Source organism: Pelobates fuscus, chromosome 9 (assembly GCF_036172605.1).
Source record: "Pelobates fuscus isolate aPelFus1 chromosome 9, aPelFus1.pri, whole genome shotgun sequence".
Taxonomy (NCBI): domain Eukaryota; kingdom Metazoa; phylum Chordata; class Amphibia; order Anura; family Pelobatidae; genus Pelobates; species Pelobates fuscus.
In genome coordinates this window covers 15,350,943-15,363,710 of record NC_086325.1, presented here as the reverse complement: position 1 = coordinate 15,363,710, position 12,768 = coordinate 15,350,943, and the positions used below count along the sequence as shown (strand labels likewise).

General features: G+C 49.7%; 1 protein-coding gene across 1 annotated transcript; it reads left to right on the top strand.

Annotated features, from left to right (window-relative positions):
* Positions 1-278: 278 nt before the first annotated feature.
* On the top strand, positions 279-12,704 carry PSMD8 (proteasome 26S subunit, non-ATPase 8). The gene is made up of 7 exons (XM_063431269.1): positions 279-441; positions 6,754-6,826; positions 8,090-8,192; positions 8,591-8,756; positions 9,322-9,422; positions 11,277-11,388; positions 12,136-12,704. Exons 1-7 carry the CDS (start codon positions 313-315, stop codon positions 12,271-12,273), a joined length of 822 nt encoding a protein of 273 aa, XP_063287339.1. The 5' UTR covers positions 279-312; the 3' UTR covers positions 12,274-12,704.
* The last annotated feature ends 64 nt before the right edge of the window (positions 12,705-12,768 follow it).

Sequence of the window (12,768 nt, the reverse complement as noted above, 5' to 3'; positions counted from 1 at the left end):
ACTTCCAAACAGCAGGGGGAGCCAGCACACAGCGACAGCCCACTTCCACCATGGCCTCAAAAGCTTCTTCCAGGATCCAAAATGGCGCCCAGGTCCACAGCGACTTGTCTGGATCCAAGATGGCGCTCAGAGAGAGGCTGGCCGCCCAGTTCCAAAATGGCACTCAGAGAGGCTGGCCGCCAGGTTCCAAAATGGCGCCCAGAGAGGCAGCCCGCCCGGATCCAAAATGGCGCTCATATCGACTATTTCCGGCCGTAAAGTGCAGCCGGTGTCGGTTTCCGGGTGTCGCGCAGTTGCCGATTCATTGTGCAGATGGCGGTGAACGGGGCGGACTCAGCGGGTCTCAGACAGACGGCGGCGATGTACGAACAGCTGAAAGCAGAATGGAGCAAAAAGAGCCCCAACCTGGGCAAATGTGGGGACCTTCTGGGCAAACTGAAGGTGAGGGACAGCTGGGGTAAACATGTTTTTTTTTTTTTTTTAATGACAACAATACAATTCTTAAAGGGACACTATGGTCACCAGAACCACTACAGCCTAATGTACGGCACGCAGCGCAAGTACTGTACGGCACGCAGCGCAAGTACTGTACGGCACGCAGCGCAAGTACTGTACGGCACGCAGCGCAAGTACTGTACGGCACGCAGCGCAAGTGATGTACGGCACGCAGCGCAAGTAATGTACGGCACGCAGCGCAAGTGATGTACGGCACGCAGCGCAAGTGATGTACGGCACGCAGCGCAAGTGATGTACGGCACGCAGCGCAAGTGATGTACGGCACGCAGCCTGATGTACGGCACGCAGCCTGATGTACGGCACGCAGCCTGATGTACGGCACGCAGCCTGATGTACGGCACGCAGCCTGATGTACGGCACGCAGCGCAAGTACTGTACGGCACGCAGCGCAAGTACTGTACGGCGCGCAAGTACTGTACGGCACGCAGCGCAAGTACTGTACGGCACGCAGCGCAAGTACTGTACGGCACGCAGCTCAAGTACTGTACGGCACGCAGCCTAATGTACGGCACGCAGCCTAATGTACGGCACGCAGCCTAATGTACGGCACGCAGCCTAATGTACGGCATGCAGCGCAAGTAATGTACGGCACGCAGCCTAATGTACGGCACGCAGCGCAAGTACTGTACGGCACGCAGCGCAAGTACTGTACGGCACGCAGCGCAAGTACTGTACGGCACGCAGCGCAAGTACTGTACGGCACGCAGCGCAAGTACTGTACGGCACGCAGCGCAAGTACTGTACGGCACGCAGCGCAAGTACTGTACGGCACGCAGCGCAAGTACTGTACGGCACGCAGCGCAAGTACTGTACGGCACGCAGCGCAAGTACTGTACGGCACGCAGCGCAAGTACTGTACGGCACGCAGCGCAAGTACTGTACGGCACGCAGCGCAAGTACTGTACGGCACGCAGCGCAAGTACTGTACGGCACGCAGCCTAATGCACGGCACGCAGCGCAAGTAATGCACGGCACGCAGCGCAAGTAATGCACGGCACGCAGCGCAAGTAATGCACGGCACGCAGCGCAAGTAATGCACGGCACGCAGCGCAAGTAATGCACGGCACGCAGCGCAAGTAATGCACGGCACGCAGCGCAAGTAATGCACGGCACGCAGCGCAAGTAATGCACGGCACGCAGCCTAATGTACGGCACGCAGCGCAAGTAATGCACGGCACGCAGCCTAATGTACGGCACGCAGCGCAAGTAATGTACGGTACGCAGCCTAATGTACGGCACTCAGCCTACTGTACGGCACACAGTAGGCTCCCGGTATCACTCTGCGGTGCGCGAGGGAGCTGAGCAGAGCGCTCGGGGGAAAAGTGCTCCGTCGCCAGCGCCGCCCGCCTCCCTGGACTGTCAGTTAGCCACAAGGCTAACAAGTCATTTGCCCTGGGCATTTTAGGGTGGCTTTTTTTGCCGCCCACTGGAAACTGCCGCCCAAGGCAAATGCCTTGTTTGCCTCGCGGCTAATACGTCCCTGCACACAGCGCAAGTAATTTACGGCACACAGCCTAATGTGCGGCACACAGAGCAAGTAATGCACGGTACGCAGCCTAATGTATGGCACACAGCTCAAGTAATGCACGGTACACAGCCTAATGTATGGCACACAGCTCAAGTAATGCACGGTACGCAGCCTAATGTATGGCACACAGCTCAAGTAATGTGCGGCACACAGAGCAAGTAATGCACGGTACGCAGCCTAATGTATGGCACACAGCGTAATGTAGTTGTTCTGCTGAGCATAGTCCTTCCCTGCAGCCTTTTTAATGTCAGCGGTGCCTTTTAGGAGAAAAGGCAGTGTTTACATTGCTCCCTAGGGACACCTAGTTAAGTCACTCAAACAGACACTCGACCAAAGTACTGCACAATTTACAAAATTCAGCGTCCCCACGCTCTACATGGAGGCAATGAACATTCCCCATAGAGTTGCATTGTTTAATTGCATCTCTAACAGGGGAGGCTGATTGGTGCAGCATTTGCAGCGCATACTCAATAGCTTCTCAATAGCTCAATAGCTTCCCAATGCTTACCCAGCTCTAGGGAAGTTTGGGTGAGGCTAAAAGGAAGGGGTAGTCTTCATTCAGCTCCCCCCGAAGCCAGTCCCCTGCGCCCACTAGGGTGATGTCCATCCCAACTGGTGATGGTCCCGCCATGGCGAAGTTGGTCATGTGATAGGTTGCCCATCCAGGTGGTGTTCTCTCTAGGGACATTTTCCAGGGCTATTTAGCTGACGTACCAGTATGTTCTCAGCAGGTATCTTGTTAGTTTCCTGTGGCGGTATTCGTGAGCAGCCAACGGTACCAGGTTGCATGGTGAGTTTGTATACATCCTGCTGTTGATAGGATCTTCTATTTGTCTGTTCATCCATTCTTGTAGAGTCTGGGTTGTAGTTTGTTTCCACTAGCATAGAATGAGGCTGCGGGCTGCATTATGCAAATGTGGGATAACTGATTATTTGAAATGGGGTGATAGTATGGGTGTTAACTGAAGTAAGTGTTTCTGGTGTGAGTGGTAGGTTTGCTTCTGTTAGATGGAAGGACACCATAGATTGCCTCTCAGACAGGTCTGATAAATGAACATGTCCATTATATGTGGTATAGGGAGCCCAATCCTTTCCAGCACTCCGGTTCGCAATTGCTTCCCATAATGGTCAACCTTTTTGGCGTCTTGTACCACTGAGATCCTGTTGTATCCCGATTCGGGAAACCTAGTACAGATGGATGATTTGTGTATGAGAGTAAAGATGGTGGACCATTCTTCAGAAGATAACGGGTGTCCCATATGTCTCTCACGATATTTGGTGACGTAGGGAAGGGAAATGTCAAAGTGTGGGCACTCAGCAGGCTTTATAATGGCGACATTGCATGTGCTGGTAGTGGAAAATGATCACATATGGTTTCATAGGTAGAGAGTTCCCTCAAGGCTAGGTTGAGTATGCTTTTAAAGAATCTCACTAGCAGGTGGTATCTGAAGTGAAGTAGTTGGTGTGGGCCAAGTTTTAGGTGTGATGATGCCGTGAGTATAGACATCTTTTATTCTTCATGGGGTCGGCAGCCCGAAGGTCGTGATGTAGAGAGCAGATGTTGCAGGGCTAAAATTTGGTTTGTGTGAAGTGGGGCACATTGAAGATAGTCCCGGGGCTTGGTAGCTGTGTGATGAGTCTTTTCCATAGTATCATGATGGTAGACAGGGTTGGGTGTTTATCTGCTAGCCTCACTTTCGCTTCTCAAGGTAACCACAGGAGAAGGTACAGGGGTGTCTTTGTAAAACTGGTTTCTATGGAGATCCAAAGCTTGTCTGTCGAGGCATCTATTCATTCAATAATCCTCTGGAGTATTTAACCAGGTCCGGTAAGCCCAGGCCCCTTTGTTTTGGTTTGGTAAGAGTAGTGAAATTTAATCTTGCCTTCCGGTGACGCCAGACGTATTCTGTGGTTGTTTTGCAAGTTTGAGAGAGAAATGTGTTGGGTATTTGGACCGGTAAGGTTTGCAGGAAGTATAAGAATCGTGGGAGCACATTCATTTGGAGGACGTTTATCCTGCCAAGTAATATGGGGGAGCGCCCAGGATGTAAAATCTTTTTGCACTCTGTCCAGAAGTGGGGGGAAGTTAATGCAGAATGTATTGGTAAACTCCTGAGAGCCAGACCCCCAGGTATTTGATAGCCTCCTTGCACCACTGGAGATAGAATTCCACCCTTAGAGAGGTCACCGTCACTCGGGAGTACCCAACATTTTGGATTTCGTTAATTTGATTTTTAAGTTGGACAGGCATCTATATGTATCGAATTGTTGCATAATCTCTCTCAAGGTGGACTCTGTGTTTGAGATGGAGAACAGGAGGTCATCTGCATGAGACAAGATCTTGCTTACTCCCCAGTGCCCCCTAATACTTTTTGTTTGTGGCTGTGAACTTATTGTGTTTAATAAATGGTTCCAAGCTGATTACGAAGAGTAGGGGTCATAGAGGACACCCCTGTCGTGTGCTGTTCTTGATATCGAATGGTTTTGAGAGGATCCTGTTAATGCTCACTCAAGCAGTGGGGGTAGTGTATAAGGTCGAAATCCAAGACATCATATGTGGACTAAAGCCCAGATGTCCCAGCGTAGACATTAGGAAGGGCAAATCAACCCTGTCGAACTCCTTCTCTGCATCTGCTGAGACCAGGAGGGAGGGCAAGGACTGGGTACGTGTCGCATGGATTGAATTGATCGCTTTGACAGTCTGGATGTATAAGATCAGGTAGAAGGGGTTGGATGCGGAGGGCTAGTATTTTAGCAAAGAGCTTTAGGTTGGTGTTCAACAGGGAGATAAAATTGAGCAATGTGGTCCTTCTGTTGGGTGTGGAAATTCATGCCATCCTCATCCGGTAGCAGCTCTTGAGAGGGTAAGCAGTACAGTGAAGAATAGTATTGTTGAAAGCCCTCTCCAATGGCCGATTTTGTTTTTTTTGCCGACGTGTTCTCAGTGTTTTCGCTAGCATCAGCCGGCTCTTGTGACCATATTCGTAAAAGGATTTCTTGGTGAGATGGAACTGGATTTTAATTTTTCATGTCAAACAAGACTTGAGTTTCACTTTAATTGTTAATAGTTGTTTGCAAGTATTGTCATTCAGAGTAGCTTTATGTTGGGTTTCTAATTGAGTTTGTTGTTTAGTTAAATTGGAGCATTTTTTTTTTGTCTGGTTCCGTGCTTGATAAGAAACCCTCAGATGACACATTTGTGTGTTTCCCAAATAGTTGCAGGTGTAGATTCTGGGGGTTTATTGGTAAGGAAAAAGTGTGCTTTTTTAAAAAATAAAATAATTTTTTTTTGTTATTATTTGAGACCCACACCACACACACACCCCTACCTACCTACCTACCTTTTGGATGCAGGAGAGTGACTTCCCTGGGGTACAGTGGGATTGGGCAGAAGCATTGTCACCAGTTTAGTGGGGTGTCTGCTGCTGATGGGATTGGGCTGCTGCTGGTTCAAATACCATCTCCTGTCTCTCTATCTCTGTGCCTGGGAAGAAGTGAAGGGAACTGTAATTTATTTCTCTAGGCGCTGAGTCTGCGAAGAGGAATGGGCAGGTGGCCAGCTCTGTGGAATGGGGGTGACCGCGTGAGCAGAGCCGCCATTCCTCTGCGCTGCCTCAGCGCCTGAAGGAAGTAATTACAGTTCTTCAATTCCTCCTGGCGCACAGAGATTGTATCAGCCCATTGGCTGACAAAATTCGTGTTCACCGTGACGACCTGGTGCGTGGGATTTGTCGAGCCTAGCAGGGCTTGACAGATTTGCTTGAAATCTAGTAACCAGTTTAAAAAAAGGTAGGAGCCAGGCTTTTTTTTTTAAACTAACAAAGCATTACAATGTAATTCTTAAAGGGACACTATAGTCCCCAGAACCATTACAGAGTAATGTAAGTGTTCTAGAGTCTATATCCTGTCCCTGCATTTCAATGTAAACAAAATGGGAGATGTGATCGGAGGGGAGCCAGTCACCTAAACAGACAGAAGACATACTTACTGGCTGACATACAGACACACACACTCATTATTCGTTTTTATTTTAATTTACGTCCACCACTATCTCCCTACCTTTTGGGATAGCTGGAATGGATTCTTTCTTTGGGGTCCAGTGGAGCTGCTGAAATCTTCTCGCTCTGCATTATTGCCCGCCGTTTAGTGATGCCAGGATTAGAGTGACGCTATTTCCCGGCACAATGCCAGGGCGCACTAGGGAGCATTGTAAGAAGAGCTGAAAGACTTCAGTTCCCTCGGCCCTGGTGGCTCCCCTGCATTAAAAACGAGTTAACACTAAATGAACAGCGCCAGAGTTCTGCAGGCACTATAACCACTTCAATGCGATGAATCCGTTAGAATGCCAACAGTGCTGGTTAATTAAAAGGTGTTAAATTGCTTTTATATAATTTATATCTGTTTAAATCATTTTCTAGCTCAGTCGGTAATTCCAACATGGGACACTCAAAGCAGTGGATGGTAAATCTTAATCTAATATAAACCAGAATCCAAAATTAGTCATATTTTAAGACCTGGCACTGTACTGTGTCCTATAGGATCATTTTAGATGCATGCTACCAATTGTTACATTTTAATAAAGAACTTTAACTGAAGAATCGTGTACACCTTTCAGGATGGCTAATGAATAGGGAACAGAGCAACATGTACATTTTAGATTGATTACAAATCACCAGGTCTTTCTCTGACTCTTTTTTTCATATCCGCAGCTTGCCCTCTTGGAGCAGAATTTCTTACCCACAACTGATGTAAAGCTTACAAAGCAACAGCTGGTATTGGCAAGTAAGTATTAAACTAATTTCACAGTACATGTACAAACACTTTACAGGCCCTAAGCACTGTCAATAAATACGTATACTCATAAACTTCTCTTATGTGGCAAAAGTTACTATAATCCCACTACATGGCACAGTTACTGCCATTTATACTCCCTGCCAGCTGGGTGGCGCCCAGTGTTACTGCCATTTATACTCCCTGCCAGCTGGGTGGCGCCCAGTGTTACTGCCATTTATACTCCCTGCCAGCTGGGTGGCGCCCTGTGTTCCTGCCATTTATACTCCCTGCCAGCTGGGTGGCGCCCTGTGTTCCTGCCATTTATACTCCCTGCCAGCTGGGTGGCGCCCTGTGTTCCTGCCATTTATACTCCCTGCCAGCTGGGTGGCGCCCTGTGTTACTGCCATTTACCCCCAGCCAGCTGGGTGGCGCCCAGTGTTACTGCCACTTACCCCCTGCCAGCTGGGTGGCGCCCAGTGTTACTGCCACTTACCCCCTGCCAGCTGGGTGGCGCCCAGTGTTACTGCCACTTACCCCCTGCCAACTGGGTGGCGCCCAGTGTTGCTGCCATTCCCCCCCCTGCCTGTTGTGTGGCTGCCATTCCCCCCTGCCAGCTGTGCGATTTTATTTTTTTTATTTTTTTTTACCTGCGCCCAGTGTTACTGCCTTTCCCGCTGCCTGCTTTGTGGCGCCCAGTGTTACTGCCATTTACATCTGCCAGCTGGGTGGCGCCCAGTGTTACTGCGATTTACACCCTGCAAGTTGGGTGGCGCCCAGTGTTACTGCCATTCCCCCCTGCCAGTCGTGTGGTGCCCAGTGTTACTGCCATTCCCCCCTGCCAGCTGTGCGATTTTAATTTTTTTAACTGCGCCCAGTGTTACTGCCATTCCCCCCCCCCCCATGCCGGCTGTGCGACGCTCAGTGTCACTGCCATTCCCCCCCCATGCCGGCTGTGCAGCGCTCAGTGTCACTGCCACCCCCCCATGCCGGCTGTGCGGCGCCCAGTGTCACTGCCATTCCCACCCCATGCTGGCTGTGCGGCGCTCAGTGTCACCGCCATTCCCCCTCTCCCCCCCACCCCCCCCCCATGCCGGCTGTGCGGCGCCCAGTGTTAATGCGATCCATCCCCTGACGGCTCCTAGTTACTATTTTTTTTTTCCCTGCTGGCTGTGAAGCGCCCAGTGTTACTGCGATTCCCCCTGCTTGCTGTTAGCTTATTTCCCTGCCTATTCTGCTGTGGTGTAAGTTTGACCTATGAATGTGTGTTTGCAGGAGATGTTTTGGAGATTGGTGCCCAGTGGAGTATTTTGAAGAAAGACATCCCTTCATTTGAAAGATATATGGCTCAGCTGAAATGCTACTACTTTGACTACGAGTAAGCATAAGGATTATTTGCTGATAAAGACACAACATTATTTAGTCTCTCTCACTCTAAAAAGGCAACTGAAAAGAAATGGAATAATATCTAAATTTGCAATCATCATAAAATGTTTTTTAATAAAAACCCAATAAAAGTGGTGGGCTTGGCAGGCTGGGATGTGAATTGCTATTCTGCACATACAGCTCCAAAGCTCAGATAATCATTGCAAGAGGACTACTACTGGACTGAGCATGGAAAGCATGTTCTGAGCTTTCCCTGCTACCATTGTGGCAGGGATGGCTGCCAGTACTATAGATATTGATAATGTTAAAATAACTGTGTTCAGTGTCCTAGCTCTTCCACTGGCTCCAGGAGACACAGCAAGTCTTTAACCTGTTTTACCTGTGTTTCAGGGATGAGCTCCCAGAATCCGCATACAAACACCAGCTCCTTGGCCTCAACCTCCTTTTCCTCCTGTCGCAGAACAGAGTGGCTGAATTTCACACAGAGCTCGAGAGGTTACCAGCAAAAGAGATCCAGGCAAATGTTTACATCAAACACCCGGTGTCTCTGGAGCAGGTAACGGAATATTCTGAGTAATAGTACGTAGGATTTTACACTGTAAGGTTATGAACCTGATGGGTACCTTGGTTTAACTCTCTGATCGGGTGTCCTGGGATTTCCGCATGCAGCACGGGCTTGCACTTATTTACGTTTCTTTGCATTGCTATCCTGCAATGTTCCCATTAGCAGGGTAGTGTGAATGGGAAAATAACTGCGAGCCCATGAAAATGCATAAAATGATAGCAGTAGGTGCTGCATGCGGAAATCGCAGGATACCCGGTTGATATAGTTTCCTGCTAGATGTCACATGTCTTCTGGTTTTTGAAAGGAATTAACTTGCTAAACGTGTCATATATGACCAATTGTGCAGAGTGCGGTGGACCTTTTTTTTTTAACCAAATTTTGAGAAGAAAAATGGTGCGGTCCGAGGGTTAATGTCTGCTCTGGTATTGGCATTTTCGCATGTTTTCTGCAGGTGCAGTCACTGACACGGCTGAGGAGTTTCTGTTTGGCAGAATGATGAAACGTACATTTTTAGAGATCTAACTAATACACTATTCTTTGTTTTAAATAATGGCAGTACCTGATGGAAGGGAGCTACAACAAAGTGTTTCTGGCGAAAGGTAACATCCCAGCCGAGAGTTACACGTTCTTCATTGACATTTTACTCAACACAATAAGGTTAGTGTAACTCTCAACCCCTGCCATCCTCCCTGTCACTGGCTGGTGTAACTCTCAGCCCCGGCCATCCTCCCTGTCACAGGCTGGTGTAACTCCCAGCGCTCTCAGCCCCGGCCATCCTCCCTGTCACTGGCTGGTGTAACTCTCAGCCCCGGCCATCCTCCCTGTCACTGGCTGGTGTAACTCCCAGCGCTCTCAGCCCCGACCATCCTCCCCGTCACTGGCTGGTGTAACTCCCAGCTCTCCCTGTCACTGGCTGGTGTTACTCTCAGCCCCGGCCGCTCTCCCTGTCACTGGCTGGTGTAACTCTCAGCCCCGGCCATCCTCCCTGTCACTGGCTGGTGTAACTCTCAGCCCCGGCCATCCTCCCTGTCACAGGCTGGTGTAACTCCCAGCGCTCTCAGCCCCGGCCATCCTCCCTGTCACTGGCTGGTGTAACTCTCAGCCCCGGCCATCCTCCCTGTCACTGGCTGGTGTAACTCTCAGCCCCGGCCATCCTCCCTGTCACAGGCTGGTGTAACTCCCAGCGCTCTCAGCCCCGGCCATCCTCCCTGTCACTGGCTGGTGTAACTCTCAGCGCTCTCAGCCCCGGCCATCCTCCCTGTCACTGGCTGGTGTAACTCCCAGCGCTCTCAGCCCCGACCATCCTCCCTGTCACTGGCTGGTGTAACTCCCAGCTCTCCCTGTCACTGGCTGGTGTAACTCTCAGCCCCGGCCATCCTCCCTGTCACTGGCTGGTGTAACTCTCAGCGCTTTCAGCCCCGGCCATCCTCCCTGTCACTGGCTGGTGTAACTCCCAGCTCTCCCTGTCACTGGCTGGTGTAAGTCTCAGCCCCGGCCATCCTCCCTGTCACTGGCTGGTGTAACTCTCAGCGCTTTCAGCCCCGGCCATCCTCCCTGTCACTGGCTGGTGTAACTCTCAGCGCTTTCAGCCCCGGCCATCCTCCCTGTCACTGGCTGGTGTAACTCCCAGCTCTCCCTGTCACTAGCTGGTGTAACTCTCAGCGCTTTCAGCCCCGGCCATCCTCCCTGTCACTGGCTGGTGTAACTCTCAACCCCGGCCATCCTCCCTGTCACTGGCTGGTGTAAATCTCAGCGCTTTCAGCCCCGGCCATCCTCACTGTCACTGGCTGGTGTAACTCTCAGCCCCGGCCATCCTCACTGTCACTGGCTGGTGTAACTCTCAGCCCCGGCCATCCTCACTGTCACTGGCTGGTGTAACTCTCAGCCCCGGCCATCCTCACTGTCACTGGCTGGTGTAACTCTCAACCCCAGCCATCCTCCCTGTCACTGGCTGGTGTAACTCTCAGCGCTTTCAGCCCCGGCCATCCTCACTGTCACTGGCTGGTGTAACTCTCAGTCCCGGCCATCCTCACTGTCACTGGCTGGTGTAACTCTCAGCCCCGGCCATCCTCACTGTCACTGGCTGGTGTAACTCTCAGCCCCGGCCATCCTCACTGTCACTGGCTGGTGTAACTCTCAACCCCGGCCATCCTCCCTGTCACTGGCTGGTGTAACTCTCAGCGCTTTCAGCCCCGGCCATCCTCCCTGTCACTGGCTGGTGTAACTCTCAGCGCTTTCAGCCCCGGCCATCCTCACTGTCACTGGCTGGTGTAACTCTCAGCCCCGGCCATCCTCACTGTCACTGGCTGGTGTAACTCTCAGCCTCGGCCATCCTCACTGTCACTGGCTGGTGTAACTCTCAGCCCCGGCCATGCTCCCCGTCACTGGCTGGTGTAACTCTCAGCGCTCTCTCCCTCTGCCCTCATTCCTACAGCTTAACTCCCAGCCCTTGCACCTCTACCTAGCAATGGCTAATTTGGTTTATATGGATGTTGCTACGTTTTGTTGCAGGGATGAAATTGCTGGCTGCATTGAAAAGGCGTATGAGAAAGTCTTGTTTAATGAGGCAACAAGGATATTATTCTTTAACACACCCAAGAAGATGACTGACTATGCAAAGAAGGTTTGTACATCTCACGGGATTTAGTGCCTGCTTCTGTCTCTTATTCAGGGAATACTCTGCAACTGCAACACTTGTGATTGCCTGGGAATGAGTGCTGGACGTAGGTTCTCTAACCGCCATCATGAAGCCCCCTAACGTGCTGCCGTTACACAATATATATACACTCCCTTACTGTTTGTTATATAGGTGTGCAGACATTCTTATTTATACAGTAATGATCTGGCTTTATTCCGTCCCTTTTTTTTTGTTTTTTTGTTAATGCTTTATAGAGATTGGGATTTCAATGAGTACTGCTAGTTTTTCTCTCCACCAATCCTGCTCTCCCTGCCGTTTTGTCATTTGAGCAAGCGCTCCCATTTTTTTCCCCTCACTGTGTGAGCATTTCTCTTAAACCTTTTATTCACTTCAGTAAAATGCTGCCGGAACATTTGTGGGAACAGCTTGTCTTTTTACCATTGTCACAATAATGGCATTAATGTAAAGAGGCTGAGCAGAGATGAAAGATGTTTAATTCTGTGAAGACCATTCGGTGAAATTATTAAAATGCAGTTCCATTAATGATTGATCTTTCCCCCCCGATGGCTATGGTTAACATGCAGTGACCCCGATACAATGAGACCGTCAGATTAGCAGAGAAGGGCAGTGTTGGGGTATATTAACACCACTTGGGGCTAATAAAATGTTTTTTGTGAAGTATTTGCCTGGTATTCTGCTTACTCAGGCCCTTGTCTGATTTGTCATTTACAGCGTGGTTGGGTGTTGGAGCCAAACAACTACTACAGCTTCAGCAGTCAGCAGCACAACCCTGAAGAGGCCACGATTCCATCAACGGAACTAGCCAAGCAAGTCATAGAGTATGCCCGGCAGTTGGAGATGATAGTCTAAGCCACAGGGTGAAGATTTTGTGCTATTCCTCTCTCTGGGTCCGTTCTGACAGCACACCTGCTCTAACTAGAATGGGCCTTGTATATAATAAAGCAGTATAGAGCATAGCTCGCTCAAGCTTTGGGGCACAGTGTGCCATTTCCTCTGCCAAAGTACCTGGCAATACTTTTTTCTTTTTTTAAAGAAGCCCTTGTATATGTCTGGGACTCTATTCTGTGGTGAATAGTCGTGACATCGGCCCTTTGTAAACATTTTATCCTTCTGCGTTCAGTGATCTTTGGTAATTTATCATTTTTAGTCCTGGGCATTCATGGTTATTGCAAGGGAGCTGCAATTTGAAACTTTTTTGACACGTTTTGTGGCAATTTGTCACTGTCTAACCACAGACATGTCTGAAATTATCCTAAAAATAAAAGTAAAAACTAATTTGATGCCTGTGTCTTTCATTTTTGTATTAAATGTACATAATACTGCAGTAATTGTTCAGCCGGGGAT